Source organism: Equus asinus, chromosome 5, assembly GCF_041296235.1.
Source record: "Equus asinus isolate D_3611 breed Donkey chromosome 5, EquAss-T2T_v2, whole genome shotgun sequence".
Classification (NCBI taxonomy): Eukaryota; Metazoa; Chordata; class Mammalia; order Perissodactyla; family Equidae; genus Equus; species Equus asinus.
The window spans coordinates 22,014,040-22,027,724 of record NC_091794.1 but is presented as its reverse complement, the minus strand read 5'-3'; the positions used below and the strand labels follow the sequence as shown (position 1 = coordinate 22,027,724).

At 33.7% G+C, this 13,685-nt stretch overlaps 1 protein-coding gene across 7 annotated transcripts in view; it reads right to left on the bottom strand.

Moving 5' to 3' along the window:
• The window catches only part of STXBP5L (syntaxin binding protein 5L), a 355,119-nt gene that overhangs the window by 202,377 nt on the left and 139,057 nt on the right, over positions 1-13,685 (bottom strand). For all 7 annotated transcript variants that reach the window (XM_070508944.1, XM_070508942.1, XM_070508943.1 and 4 more), the window contains exon 7: positions 8,311-8,374. In XM_070508944.1, the coding sequence (XP_070365045.1) occupies positions 8,311-8,374 (64 nt within the window). The remainder of the gene's footprint in view (positions 1-8,310; positions 8,375-13,685) is intronic.

The following is a 13,685-nucleotide window of genomic DNA, read 5'->3' as shown; positions in this document are numbered from 1 at the left end:
TTCTAAGCATAATCTGTACAAATTATACAATTGGGCTGTGAAATAACTAGGTGTCCCTGCATACTCATTGGACCAACTATAAGATACACTTGAGATAAAACTTCATTTATCACCTGGTTACCTAGTTCCATATACCATGATTCTAACTGGAGGACCACAATTGCTTTTTGGATTTTTTGGTATCAATATCTGCTCTGACCCTATAGCTAATAGTACTGAAAAAGTAAACAGTTACTCCTGAAAATGAGCACAGATGCTTCTAATAATTATTCTAAGTACTTATGGGAGCATTTCAAAGTCCTTCTTCAGGGGCAACTGGCCTCACCCTTTCAATCAATGGATTCTAGATCTGTGAGCTGATATATCTGGAAACCTGATGAGGCACTGTGATTTTTGCACTTTGGTGGTCAAGTCAAGAGCTAAACTGTTCTTGATTTTTTTCTCATTATGCAAACCAAACAACATCCCAGTAATCTGCCCACATAATTTTGCCCCTAGAAACAGCATGATATATTAGCTATTACCAGAGATTTCTGAATTGCCATCCAGCCTTGCTGCTTGTTATGGTAATTATGTTTACATTGCCAGATGATTACATATTGCCATCTGGCCTCTACCAATACATGATATTTGATCCCCATAGATATTATGGAGCCTGGTTCTTGTCATCATCTCCTACTAGCAACAAAAGCCAAAAAAGGACAACCACTACCAAACTTCTCAAATACGCTGATACTCATCTTTCCAGAGCATTCCTTATTAGGTTAAGTGAAGAAGTGTCCTTAGGAGCCTCCTAGGGAATACAGTCAGGAGATGAGTTGCCAGACCAAATACAATATATCCACTTTAACATTCTCATTTCCCTGTCTTCGGATCCCTTCTTTAATACTATATCAAAAGGCTCTGGTATCTCTACTTTATTTACCATAATCCTTTGTTGAGTCCAAGCTTCAAGGAGCCATCCCAGCAAATGACTAGGACCAGATCCAGATGTCCTTCTCAAAGCATTAAATCTCAAATTGTGGTTGAGTGCTCCCACATAAATGAACTCTCCTCTATGTAGCCCCCTCCAAGTTCAAACTCTTAAAAAACTCTTCTACACACTTGGTGACTGACAGTATCAGCAAGGTCATAAAATCCTTTGGGGGATATTCTATTTCTTTCATAAAGAGTCTGTTTCTTCCTGGAGGAAGACTTACGCTTCTATGTTAGGCTGTGCTGAGATCTGAGATGTGATTCTTGTAGCCTGGAGGTAATAAGATTGAAGGTTGGTCTTATAAGGATAAACATCATCAGGCAAGAAAAATATCTCAGGTGAGGTCATTATACAATCTCCTAGAAAAGGGAAACTGTTCTCTGGAAACAGTGAAAGAGGTACTTCTGCTGGCCAGGAGGATTCAAGGGAATTGGAGGGGGTGAGGTTTACAATATTCTCAAGCTTATCTAAACAAATTTCCCTATTCCAGGTATAGTGGTTGAATAATGTCTCCCAAAATTCATGTCCACCCAGAACCTCAGAACATGTCCTTATTTGGATATAAAGTCTTTGCAGATGTAATTAGTTAAGAATTTGGAGATGAAATCATCCTTGCTTTCGGATGGGCCCTAAATCCAATGAATGGTGTCCTTATAAAAGAGGAGAGGATACAGAGACACAGAGAAGAAGGCCATGTGAAGACAGAGGAAGAGATTGAAGTTATGCTGCCACAAATCAAAGAACATCAGGAGCCACCAGAAGCTGGAAGAAGCAAGAAAGGATTCTCTCCTAGAGCCTTTAGAGGGAGGATGGCCTGTCCAAGACCCTAATTTTGGACTTCTGGCCTCCAAACTGTAAAATAATAAATTTCTGTTGTTTTAAGTCACTTAGTTTGGTAGAATTTTGCTATGGCAGCCATAGGAAGCTAATATACCAGGTGTCAGGGCCACATTCTTTCCTTATCAGGGCTTTGACTTTAACCAACAAGACCTATCAAACTATGTACTTAAGTCTCCTTATAAATAGATCCTGGGCCTATCTTTAGCACAGTCTGCCCTAAAGCTGCAGAGGATAAGAGTTCCTTTAAAGCTGCCTCAGAGGGCCTCTGGCATTCCTTAAATCAGAAATTAACTATTCTGAGTTGATCATTTTATTTTCGTACAATCTCCAGTGGTTTGGTAGGCAAAATAATGGCCCCTCAAAGATGTCTACAGATGCCTTAATCCTCAGAACACGTAAATATATTACCTTACACGACAAAACAAGACTTTTCAGATGTAATTAAGGTTTGTTCAGATGGGGAGAGTATCCTAGATTATCCAGGTGGGTCCAATCTAATCATATGAGTCCTCAAGAGTGGAGAACCTTTCTCAACTGTGGTTAGAAAGAGATGCAAAGATGGAAGGTCAAAGAGATTCTACATTGTTGTCTCTGAAGATGGAGGAAGGGGGTTACAACCCTAGGAACATGTATACCCTAGAAAACTGCTAAATGCAAGAAAACAGATTTTCTTCTAGAGCTACCAGAAAGGAATATAACCCTGACGATTTCTTGATTTTAGCCCAGTGAGACCTGTGTTGGACTTCTGGCCTACAGAAGTGTAAGATAATACATTTGTGTTGTTTTAAACTACTAAATTTGTAATTTGTGTCAGAATAGAAAATACAAGTGGCATCAAAGGAAGCTATTTCATTTCATCATCACTATAATTATCATAGCCCTTTACCAATTAACCACTACAAGTACTTGATCTCCCATTGTTTTACCTTTCCATCAACCTCTCATCCCAATTAATCATAGGAGAATGTTAAAGTAATTGTTTTCCTTTTTTTTTCCCGCACCTGGGCTAACAACTGTGGCCAATCTTTTTTTTTTTCTTTTTCTGCTCTATCTCCCCAAACTCCCCCTATACAAAGTTGTATATATCTCAGTTGCACGTCCTTCTAGTTGTGGGATGTGGGACGCTGCCTCAACGTGGCCTGACGAGCGGTGCCATGTCCGCATCCAGGATCCGAACCCTGGGCCACCGCTGCGGAACATGCAAACTTAACCACTCGGCCACGGAGCCGGGCCCCTGTTCAAGTAATTGTGATGTCACTGCATAGGATTTAATACCACTTCACCTGGCACTTTTAATGGGTTTTTTGATTTTAGATAGGAGACAATCCACTCCAAAATCCTATCCTGAAGGTCTATAGTCTAGAACAGGGGTCAGCAAACTTTTTATGTAAAGGTCTAGATAGTAAATATTTCAGGCTTTGCAGGTGCTATAGCTCCAACACAACTGCTTAGCTTTGCTCTTGTAGTAAGAAAGCAGCCACAGACAATATGTTAATGGATGAGCATGGCTATGTTCCAATAAACCATTTTACAAAAACAGGTGGCATGCCAGATTTGTCCCATGGGCTTTAATTTCCAATCCCTGATCTAGAACAATTCTGATAACTGTTGTCTTAACCAGGGTTCTGTAGAAAAGAGCCTGAGGCAAGGCTTAAGTGCTAATATTTCACCGAAAAGTGCAATCTCAGGGCTGCAATAGTAAAGGAAAAGTGAAGGAAAGCAAAGAAGTAAGATGATTCATCACACTAACCACTATTTCATGGGGACAAGTAGAAGAAACATAGCTAATCACTCAGCAGGTGTATCTGCTTGGCCTTACAGGATGACTCTTAACGCTTTATGTGGAAAAACCATGAATTAGAATAGCCCAACCACAGGGAGGAAGGGAGGGAGAATTTATTTCTTGTGTCTTGTCTAATATTGGTCAAGGTTTTCTTCATGAGAAGTTAACACCCCCTCACTTCAGAGTTGTCATTTGACCCCTCTGGCAGCTGTTAGGGAAGCAAGATCTCCTGCCTTATAGTATGGAACATTATAATTCTCAAGAATTAAAGGGAGGAGCCAGAAACTCTGGGCACAGCCGGTCAACTTCAGGAAGTAGTACTGCATGAAGCTGATTAATCCTGACAAAATGAGGTGAAGCAAGCAGCCAAGAGTTTGGGAGACAAGCAAGGCTGAGAGAATCCAAGGAGATTTACAGAATACTATGCCCAGTACAGGCACCTCTCAGTTCAAAAACACCCTCTTCTATTTGATAGACTAATGTGCAGTTTCTTTAGTAAATAGTACTAGGAGAGGGTGGTCTACTTTCCAATTCTATGATACTATCTCGTTTCAGTAGGAACCTTAATATCAGTAATTTGTTCCTTCTTTCACTTTACCAACAAGCCTCCATGGAAGCTTTTCCCTTCAAGGTTGAATTTATACCAGAAATGCAAAAATGTGTAAAATTAGAAAATCTGTTATCATAGTTCAACCAAGGAACAAATTAAAGAAAAATCATCTTATAGTGTAAGCCTCTGACAGTTAACTTTTCTGATTGTAATGTAAGTTCCTGACATTAAGCTTTTGATTGCTGAGGAATCCACTTCAAAGACATTTATCTCAAATAAACACATTGCCAGATATAGGACTAGAGAAAGAGCCAGCCTGCCATACCCATGAAGTTCCCATTTTTTAGAAGGCTCTCATTGACCTAGATAAATTGACCCTTTGACCATTTGCTTTTCCCTTACTGCACTTTAATTCTGGTCTTATATTTTTTTTTGAAATTCACCAGTAAAGAGTGAACCTGTGAAACCCTAGGCACTCCACCCTTGACCCCAGAAAAAAAAGCAGAACTCAAAGTCTGCACCCTCTCTCTCTCCACCTATGACCTCACTGTGTGATCCTGGGCATACCATGTACCTTACAGGATCTGTGAATAATAAGCCTTGTTTTTCAAAGTTCCCTGATGGTTGTTACTGAAGTATGTCTTGCAATCATAAGAACCACAAGGGCCAGTCCAGGCACAACATTAGCTCTGAAAGGGGAAATATCTGTGGGGGCTCCCCTCAGGCCCAGATGAGTGCCCCAAGGCATTTCTAAATGATAGCATCACTATCAATAGGCTGAAACTGGCACAAAACACATCTTGACACACGTAGAAAAGCATTCAATAAAATTCAACACCACTCATAATTTAAAATTTTTAGAATATTAGAAACAGGTGGAAACTTCATAAAAGCAATCAACCAAAGACCTGCAGCAAACATCTTACTTAATGTTGAAATCTCAGAAACATTTCCTTTGTGGTTGGAAACAAAAAAAGTTTCCGTTAAAACCATTTATGTTCAACACTGCACTGGGTTCCTATCCAACAAAACAAATATATATTTAAAAAACTATAAACATTGGAAAGGAAGAAACAAACATTTGCTATGCTTTTACACATAGAATATTCTAGATAATCTAAGGACAGCTCTTAAAAACAAAACATTCAGTGATGTAATTGAATACAAAAAAATTAAAAAATCAATATTTAACACACTAACAATCAATTATGAAACTGATTTTAAGAAAATTAATTCACTGGAGAAATAAAATCTATAAGGTACTTAGAATTAAGATAACAAAAGATAGTACAACTTTTGTGAAAAAAGTTATAAAGCTATATAGAAAAACATAAAAGAAACCCAAAGTAAATATATCAAGTTTATAGATGGAACACTCATATCTTGATGTAGATTTTCTGTAAATTAATCCATGTGTCCAAGTTTCAAACAAAATCCCAACAGGGATTTACATAGAGCTTGATAAGCTGATATTAAACTTCATATAGTAGAATAAATGGCCAGAAAAAGCCAAGATGGGACAGGGAGGAGGGCCTACCAGATATCAAGATATTTTGTAAAGTTATTATAACTAAAAAAGTGTGCTATTGGTACAATAATAGATAAATACATCAGTGCAACAGAGGAAAAAACCCAGAAAAAGACCCACCCAAATATGGGAACTTGACATATGAGTGAGATGTCCTTATAAATCAGTGGAAACTGAATTGAATATTCAATAAATGAATTATTTACATGGAAAAATTAAAGTATGTCCTTATCTCAAGCCAACAAAAAATAAATTACATATAGATTAAAATCTAATTTGTGAAATGGAAAGCCTTAAAACTAATAGAAAAAAATAGGATTATATTTTCACTCAGGAAAGTAAAGATCTACTGAATAAGAAACAAAATGCAGGCATCAAATGAAAAGACTGATAAATTTGAATATTAAAATTAAAAACTTCTATGTGACAAAAGGCTATCGATGGAAAAACTAATCTACAAGAACTCAAGTGATTTATTCAAGGTTAATGCCAATAAGTAGTAGAGCCACAATTCAAACATATAGCCTTCTGACTGTAATCCTAATTATTTTGCATGCCTAATTTTTAATTATGCAATTAACACACATTATATTCTTTCATAAAAATTTGAATAACACAAATAAAATAAGAATAGCTTTGACCATTTTCCCCAATTCCAATCTCCAGTATCCCCCCAGACTTGTACATATCCTTTTCAGGCTTTTTTTCTTGGGTATTTGAATATATAAGTAAAAACATAAGTACATTATTCAAGCGGTTTTATACTGCACTTAATGTTCTGCAACTTTTCTTTCAAAAACATGGCTTAAAGAACTTTCCATATCATCACAGCATTCCACAGTATGAATTTATTAGCATTCATTTATTCAATTTTCTATTAATAGACCTTTATGCTGTTTTCAATATTTTGCCCCTTGGTCATATAAATAGGATAGATATCTGAAATGGATTTTCCAGGTCATAATGAATATATGTTTTAAATGTTGATAATGCCAAATTGCCCATACTGGTATATAAACCTACTATTGCTGTATCTAGATGCCCATTTCTCAATGCCTTTTACATTACCTAATATTATTAATATTTTAAATTTTTAATATTTTGTCAATCTGATGGATAAAAAATGGTATATTGCATTTCCCTAGTGATTATTAATAAAGCTGTTTCCGCCTCACTGCCAAACTTTGCTCTCTTGAGTTAAGAGGCAACCACACCTTCAATTCTTATAATCGTTTTTTCTAGTAAACTTATTTTCATATTTCTAAATATATTTATATTGCCATTTCTTGATTTATTAGACATTAACAATTGATTTCCCATTATGAAAGATGAGGATTTAGTACAAGTGCTTTATATATTTGGCTTGTTCAGTATTTCCCTACTATATATGTAGCAAATATTGTCTCCTACTTTGTTGCCTATATATTATCATGATTGTCTTGTTATGGTATATTCCTTGAAGCTTTTAGGTTTTATGTCTTGCCTAAGGATGTCTTTACTTCGCAGTAACAATTCATTTCCTATAGTTTCTTCTAAAACTTTCTGAATTGTGATTTTAATGTTTATGTATTTTCTCCATCTGGAATTTATGTCTATGAGTGGTAGGAGGTAAAGGTTTTCTATTTTTTTCAAAATGAACAGCCAATTGTCCAATATCATTTATTCAATAGTTTAACATGTCCTGAAATATCTTCTCTAAAATATACAATATTCCCTCAATTGCCTGAGCAATTTCTGGAATATCTATTTAGATCTACTGGTCTTCTTGTACCCCTATACCAAAATCATAAGGTACTTTTTTTAAAAAATGTCTTGGTTATTCTTAAACATTTTCATTTTCTTATGAATTTTAGAATCAGCTTGTGAATTCTCTAAAAATAAGTAAATTCTGATGACACTTGATTACACTGTATTTCTGGATCAATTTGAAGAAATCCAATGTTCTTTCTATCACCATCAGGCAGGGTTGCCTTTCAGGTTAAATATTTATTAGGCTAATTCAGTTTCTATCGTTTAAAAATAAACAAAGAACCAAACCTGTATGGAATTATTTATTCAAGTATTTTCTACAGTACTTAGCAAAATTATATATTTGAAGAGACAATGTTTATAATGAAAGTGATGCTTTAGATCTTTTCATGTTATCAACTTTGTTTCCTCATCATCATAGAAAAATTATAAATAATTAAGATGAATAAGGACTATTTCTGTAATCTGAAAACATTTTCTATATTGTTACCTAATTATAAAATCAAGATTGGCTAATTTATGATTATTTAATATTGGTCATTTATCATTACCAAAACTGAATGGCAGAGACCAATGATTAATGACTAATAAATATATTAAGTTCAAGCACAGAATATTTGAAAATTAAGTTGTTCCACATGTTACATGACTTCCTCAAAATTCTAGAATTAAATATCTTTAACTCTAGGTGAAACTAAAGACTTCATTTGGGGCCATTATTAGTGTGAATAATTCATTCATTCATTTATTCATTTGACATATTTTAATTTTAGATTACACTGAATGCTGTGAACTGTGATAGATGTTAGCAATAAATAGTAAGAAACAACTTTATTCAAGAATGAGGAAAAGAAATGCAAGAATAATGGTATTGTAATACTCACTTTCCCTTCATCTCTTGGGCTATCACTTAAATGTACAACTGGACCTGGATGAGTCTTTGTGGATCTGTTAAATCAATTCAAAACAGTAAATTAAAAAGTAAACATTAAAACACTTTATCATTAGAGACTGAAACAAAGAAACTAAGATTATACTGGAGTACACTCCCAATATTCTGGGGTTTAGCTTAGATTAATTTGAGTTTTTGGTTGTTTTTCTTTAAGACTACTTTTCTTTCTCCTACTAATTCTATTAAAGTAGGTATGATTTTTTAAAGATCAGGTTTAAGAATATAGATCCACATAACAACGGGATTCTTCATTATCTTATATGTTTGTTGCCAGATCTGGTCCTCTGAAAATGTAAAACTGAACTTTTACATACACAGACAAAAGAAAACTTATACGGCCACAAGGCTGATGCTATAATCCTGTTTCAAACAAATTGCAAAGTACATACCTGATTTGAAATTTCCTTTGAATAAAATCTCTGATTTTGCTCCTAAAGAAAAGTACAGTGGTTCCTTTGATTCACAAAGAAACTCTCTCTCTTGCAATAGCCAGCTTACAGAAAACTCAGAAACTGGGGAAACCTAGTTCACTGGTTATGTCTCATTTATCTGGTTATCTAGGGTAATCAATAACAGATAATTATGAGTCTAAGAGCAAATTGTTAAACGGACCTGTGCTCCGTCAATCTGACTAAATCTATTCTACTCTGATATCTGGCATTTTCTAAAATATTTCCTACTTTAACTTATATCATTGCTGAATATGATTATGCCATGATTAAACATGATATGACCTATGACCATAGATGTATTTTATTCCTTGTCCTTTCTTCCATGACCTAATTGTGTCAAATTAATTTTATTATATTGACATAGTTATAATTTATTTCTTAAGCACACATGAAAACCATTGAAGATTCTGCAGAAAACAATAAAGATTTAAATTTTAGAAACTCTTTGGAATCAGAGAAAAGTGACAAATTAAGTAACTGCAGGTTCCCCAGATACTGACTCCCCAGAGTAACTCAAAGGAATAAATAAAGATTAATTAGATATTCTGTAAGTGCTTTTATCCTAAATTTTCTCATCTAAAAATAGAGATAGTAGAACTGACCCTATGGAATAATTTGAGGATTAGAAGATATGTATAGCACCTAATATAAAGCCAAAACATAGCAAGTACTCAATAAATAATATGTATTATAATTGGGGATATGAAGGGAATCACTGTAAATCATTGGAGTAATTGGAAATCAGAGTTACTATTTGCATTCCAGAATATATGCAAGAAGAAAAGAAACTAAACAGGTCTTTATAAAAAGTTTACAGAGCTTTTTGGAATTCTTCCATGTTTATATGTAATGTATCATTTACACATAAATGAAGTGCTTTATTGCAGTATAAATGCCTCCAATAAGGGACAAGGTCCTTCAATTATCCTCTGGAAACTAATAATACCCAACAAACCACAAAATCCCATGTGTCTCTTGGGTTTTATTGGAACAACAAATACCAAACTGTACTCTGTGATAAACTAGTGAATATAAAAGGTATTTCACGTAAAGAGTGTTACATATCAAAAAAGTTTGGGAGACCCTGAATTAAACAAAGTTAAATATATTTTTCTTCTATACAACTTCTTACAGCCATATTATGCAAATAAGCATTGCAAACTTGAATATTTTCCAAAATTATTGGTCCATAGAATCATTTATCATTGACCATATTAAGGGAATCATTGAAACATACCATGAAAAACACCAGACTATATGCAAGATTCTTCCATTAGAAGAGTCTAATTCTTCCATTTAGAGTATCAGACTCTAAAAAACACTCAGAAAATAATCTAGCATTAAACTTCAGTTATTTGTAATGACTTTTTAAGAATATAGAAGAAATATTATTTATTGTAAAAAAACAAAACAAAACGTAGAAGATACCAAAAGTTAAGAGGAAAAAACCTCTCTCATATTATTTCTCTGCCTAGATATAATGACTATTAACATTTTGATGTATTTTTTCTGACTTTTTCCCTAACGTTAGACTTCCAAAAACTACAAATCATTCCTTGCAAAACATATGGCCATTAGAAATTGAGTTAAAAAATAAAAAAGCATCTATGTACTCTGGATTCTGTAAATCCCACAAAAATCACTTTAGATAGAATTATCAATGAGCTTAAATTCATGTAATATCCCTTTAACTGATGCCCAGTAATTCTTCTGAGTAGCTCTGTTTATTTCTCTTCCTCTCATTCACCACAATGGTTTCTTGATAGTTTCCTTTGTGGACTTTCTCCTCTTGTATTTTAAATATTGGTATTCCTTTGTATTCTGTCCTTAAACTGACAGCTATTCTCATATTATATGTGGTCATGAATTCAAGAGCCCACAGGAGCCAGGCAGGTATCGCAAAGGAGTTACATAGGCTGAATAAGAACTGAGCCAAAATGGATAGCACAATATCCACCTACAAAAGGAAAGTTGTTACTCAGTTCTAGTTGATTACTGACTGCCATTCAAGAATACTGGACTAGGATTGTCTCATCATGGATTTTTTTCATGAGAAGCTAGAAATCCACATTTTTATTTTTACTCTACCAATTTTTAAATATTAGAATCTAATAATTCAGAACATATTTAAATGATGGCCAAACAAAACATATATATGAGTCAGAATGGGTTCACTGTCTACTAGTTTGCTACCTCTTTTCTATATGCTTTCACGCAGAACCTCATCTATTCTCATGGTTTCAATGACCATGTAAATTCTGATCTCACTACCTTCAGATCCATATATCCCACTTCCTACCATTCTCCCATACCTATTCTATTCGCATGTCTTATAAACATATATAGCTCAACCTACCTAAAATTGAACTCATTATTTTACTCCCAACCTGCTCAATCTCCTGCATTCTTTCACTAAATGATACTTCTATCTACACAGTTGCACAGGGCAAACACCTTGGGATCACTCTTAATTCTTCTCTGTTATTCTTAAGTCTTCCTACAATACCCAAGTCTTGCCTCTCTTATCTTCTATTTCTTTAATATGTCAACTTATGTCCACTCCTAAATCCACCATTATAATTTTTACCAAGAATATATTCTTTTCTCTCTTCAATCATTTCTCCATACCTGCATTCAGAGTAGTCTTCCTAAATGAAAATTTGATCAAGTCAATTCTCTGCTTACAACTCTTTAAAATCTAGCTCCTGGCCTTAGATAAAGTTCAAACTTCTCAAATTAGCTTACAAGGTCTTTCATATTATATACCCTGATTACTCCTCAGCTTTATCTCTTGACACCCTCTCCTCTAGCCATTCCAATCAACTAAACTACTTAAAATTTTGTGCATGAAACAAAAATTCTCTCATTTCCCATCCTTTAAATCTTCTTTTCCCTCTTCCTGGAACACTCTCACCCCTCTCTCTCAATTCTTCAGTCATCTAACTGAAACTCATCCTTCATATCTCACTTTAGATGTAACTTCCTTCACAGACACTTCTCTGAGACCCCATGTCTATAGTAGATAGCCTCTTTATGAGATTGCCACATTATGTTTCCAACATATTGTAATTGCCTTTTTACTTAATCTCACCATTATAGACTGGAAGCCCCAAGAGGACAGAAACTATGTCTTACCAGTTTATAGCCGCTTCCAGTAACTAGCATACCATAGTACTCATTAAACATGTTTGAATGATTGTTAGCTAAATACAAGCCTTGTATTTATGATTTAATTCTGAATTTCATGCTCTAGTTTTAATCATATGTAGGAAAAATAGGTTGCATTTTTTTTAAAACTAGAGCTGCCCTCCAGAAACAGCTATTTCTGTGCTATAATGTGGAATACATTTTCTCATAAAAATATTTTTGTAATCTCAGTTTAGTTCTATACTACTATTTTATGAGGTATTCTACAAACATCACTGTTTTTATGGAAAATGTGTTCCAGTTTCCAAATAAACAATATACACATTTTGGGAACACAAACTATCTATAATTTGGGGGATTGCCTAAAATTACAATTAGAAATTCATTAAAAACAGAAACAAGCTGAAAAATAACAAACATTGAATGAAAAGTATTTCAAGTAAGGACTTAAAACAGGAATAATCTCACATATCTCCCAAAGACAATTCAGTATTTGTCATACTTAGAAAATCAATTGTTAACATTTGTACCTAAAATTCTATTTATGAAATGACTCTTTTAATTAATACATATTTTAGTATTGTCCCATACACTTGACACATAATAACAGGAAGTGGTATGCATTTTCTAATGTATATCAAGAGGTAAAAAGCAATTAAAAGACAGTTCTGGGAGACTGGAAGTTGACATTACAAATTCTATCTATCACAATGGAACTATAATTCAATGGAAAATACTTTTGGAAATCTGGTCTAAATAAACCAAGAAACAGTCAGGAGGTGATGTTGACTACTAATAAATTCTTGAGGATATTTCAAGGACATTTTCAGAGGCATGTACAACTCTATAAACACTGGATTTATATAAACAGTAGATTCTATTCTGATGCATGTATAAGATCATACTATGAAAAATAAAAGTGCCTTATTTACTTCTTTAATTTCTCCTAATTTTACTCTCCTTTATAATGTTTTTAAACTCTTCATTAGTCCTGATATCACAAAGTATATACTATATGAATACATATAGGTAAAGCATAAGTCATTAGTTCAGGTAGTATTAATTTGTACTATGACAATGATTTGTTAATAAATGAATATGTAAACAACATTACAAGAGTGGCAAAATATTTGATTTGTTTAGATAAATTCTTTTTAATTACTTTAGTAGCTCATTTGTGTTAACTGAACACAAATGATGTATCTATTACTATTTGTACTAATATTAAATTTTTAAAAGTTTCTATAATTCAATCTTTCAAGTTTATTTGCATTTTTATCAATATCCTAAAACAATGTTATGAAAACAAGCATTACGTTCAGCCCTATTTATTCTTTTTATATAGGACTAAGAATATAGGGGGAAAACACTTTCCTGAGTAGTTAAAAAGTAACTAACTTTTTTGGGGAGACATTATTGTCTATAGAATGTTTTTAAAAATACATATACAGAACATTAAAATATATATGAGCAAACAGCTCATACCAATTATAATTATAAATATAAATGAAAGCTGTAAGTCAATAGTAGTGTGTAACTACTTATCACACTAATTCTTCAATAATGCTGTTAGCCATTTAGTAGCTACTCTGCTGAAATCACCAAAATAAGCCAAGTATGAAGAAAAAGAAAAGAGCAATAAACAATGATTCTGCCCTGGAGCAGCTGTTAATCTAACAAGGGAGGAAAAATTATCATTAATAAAAGA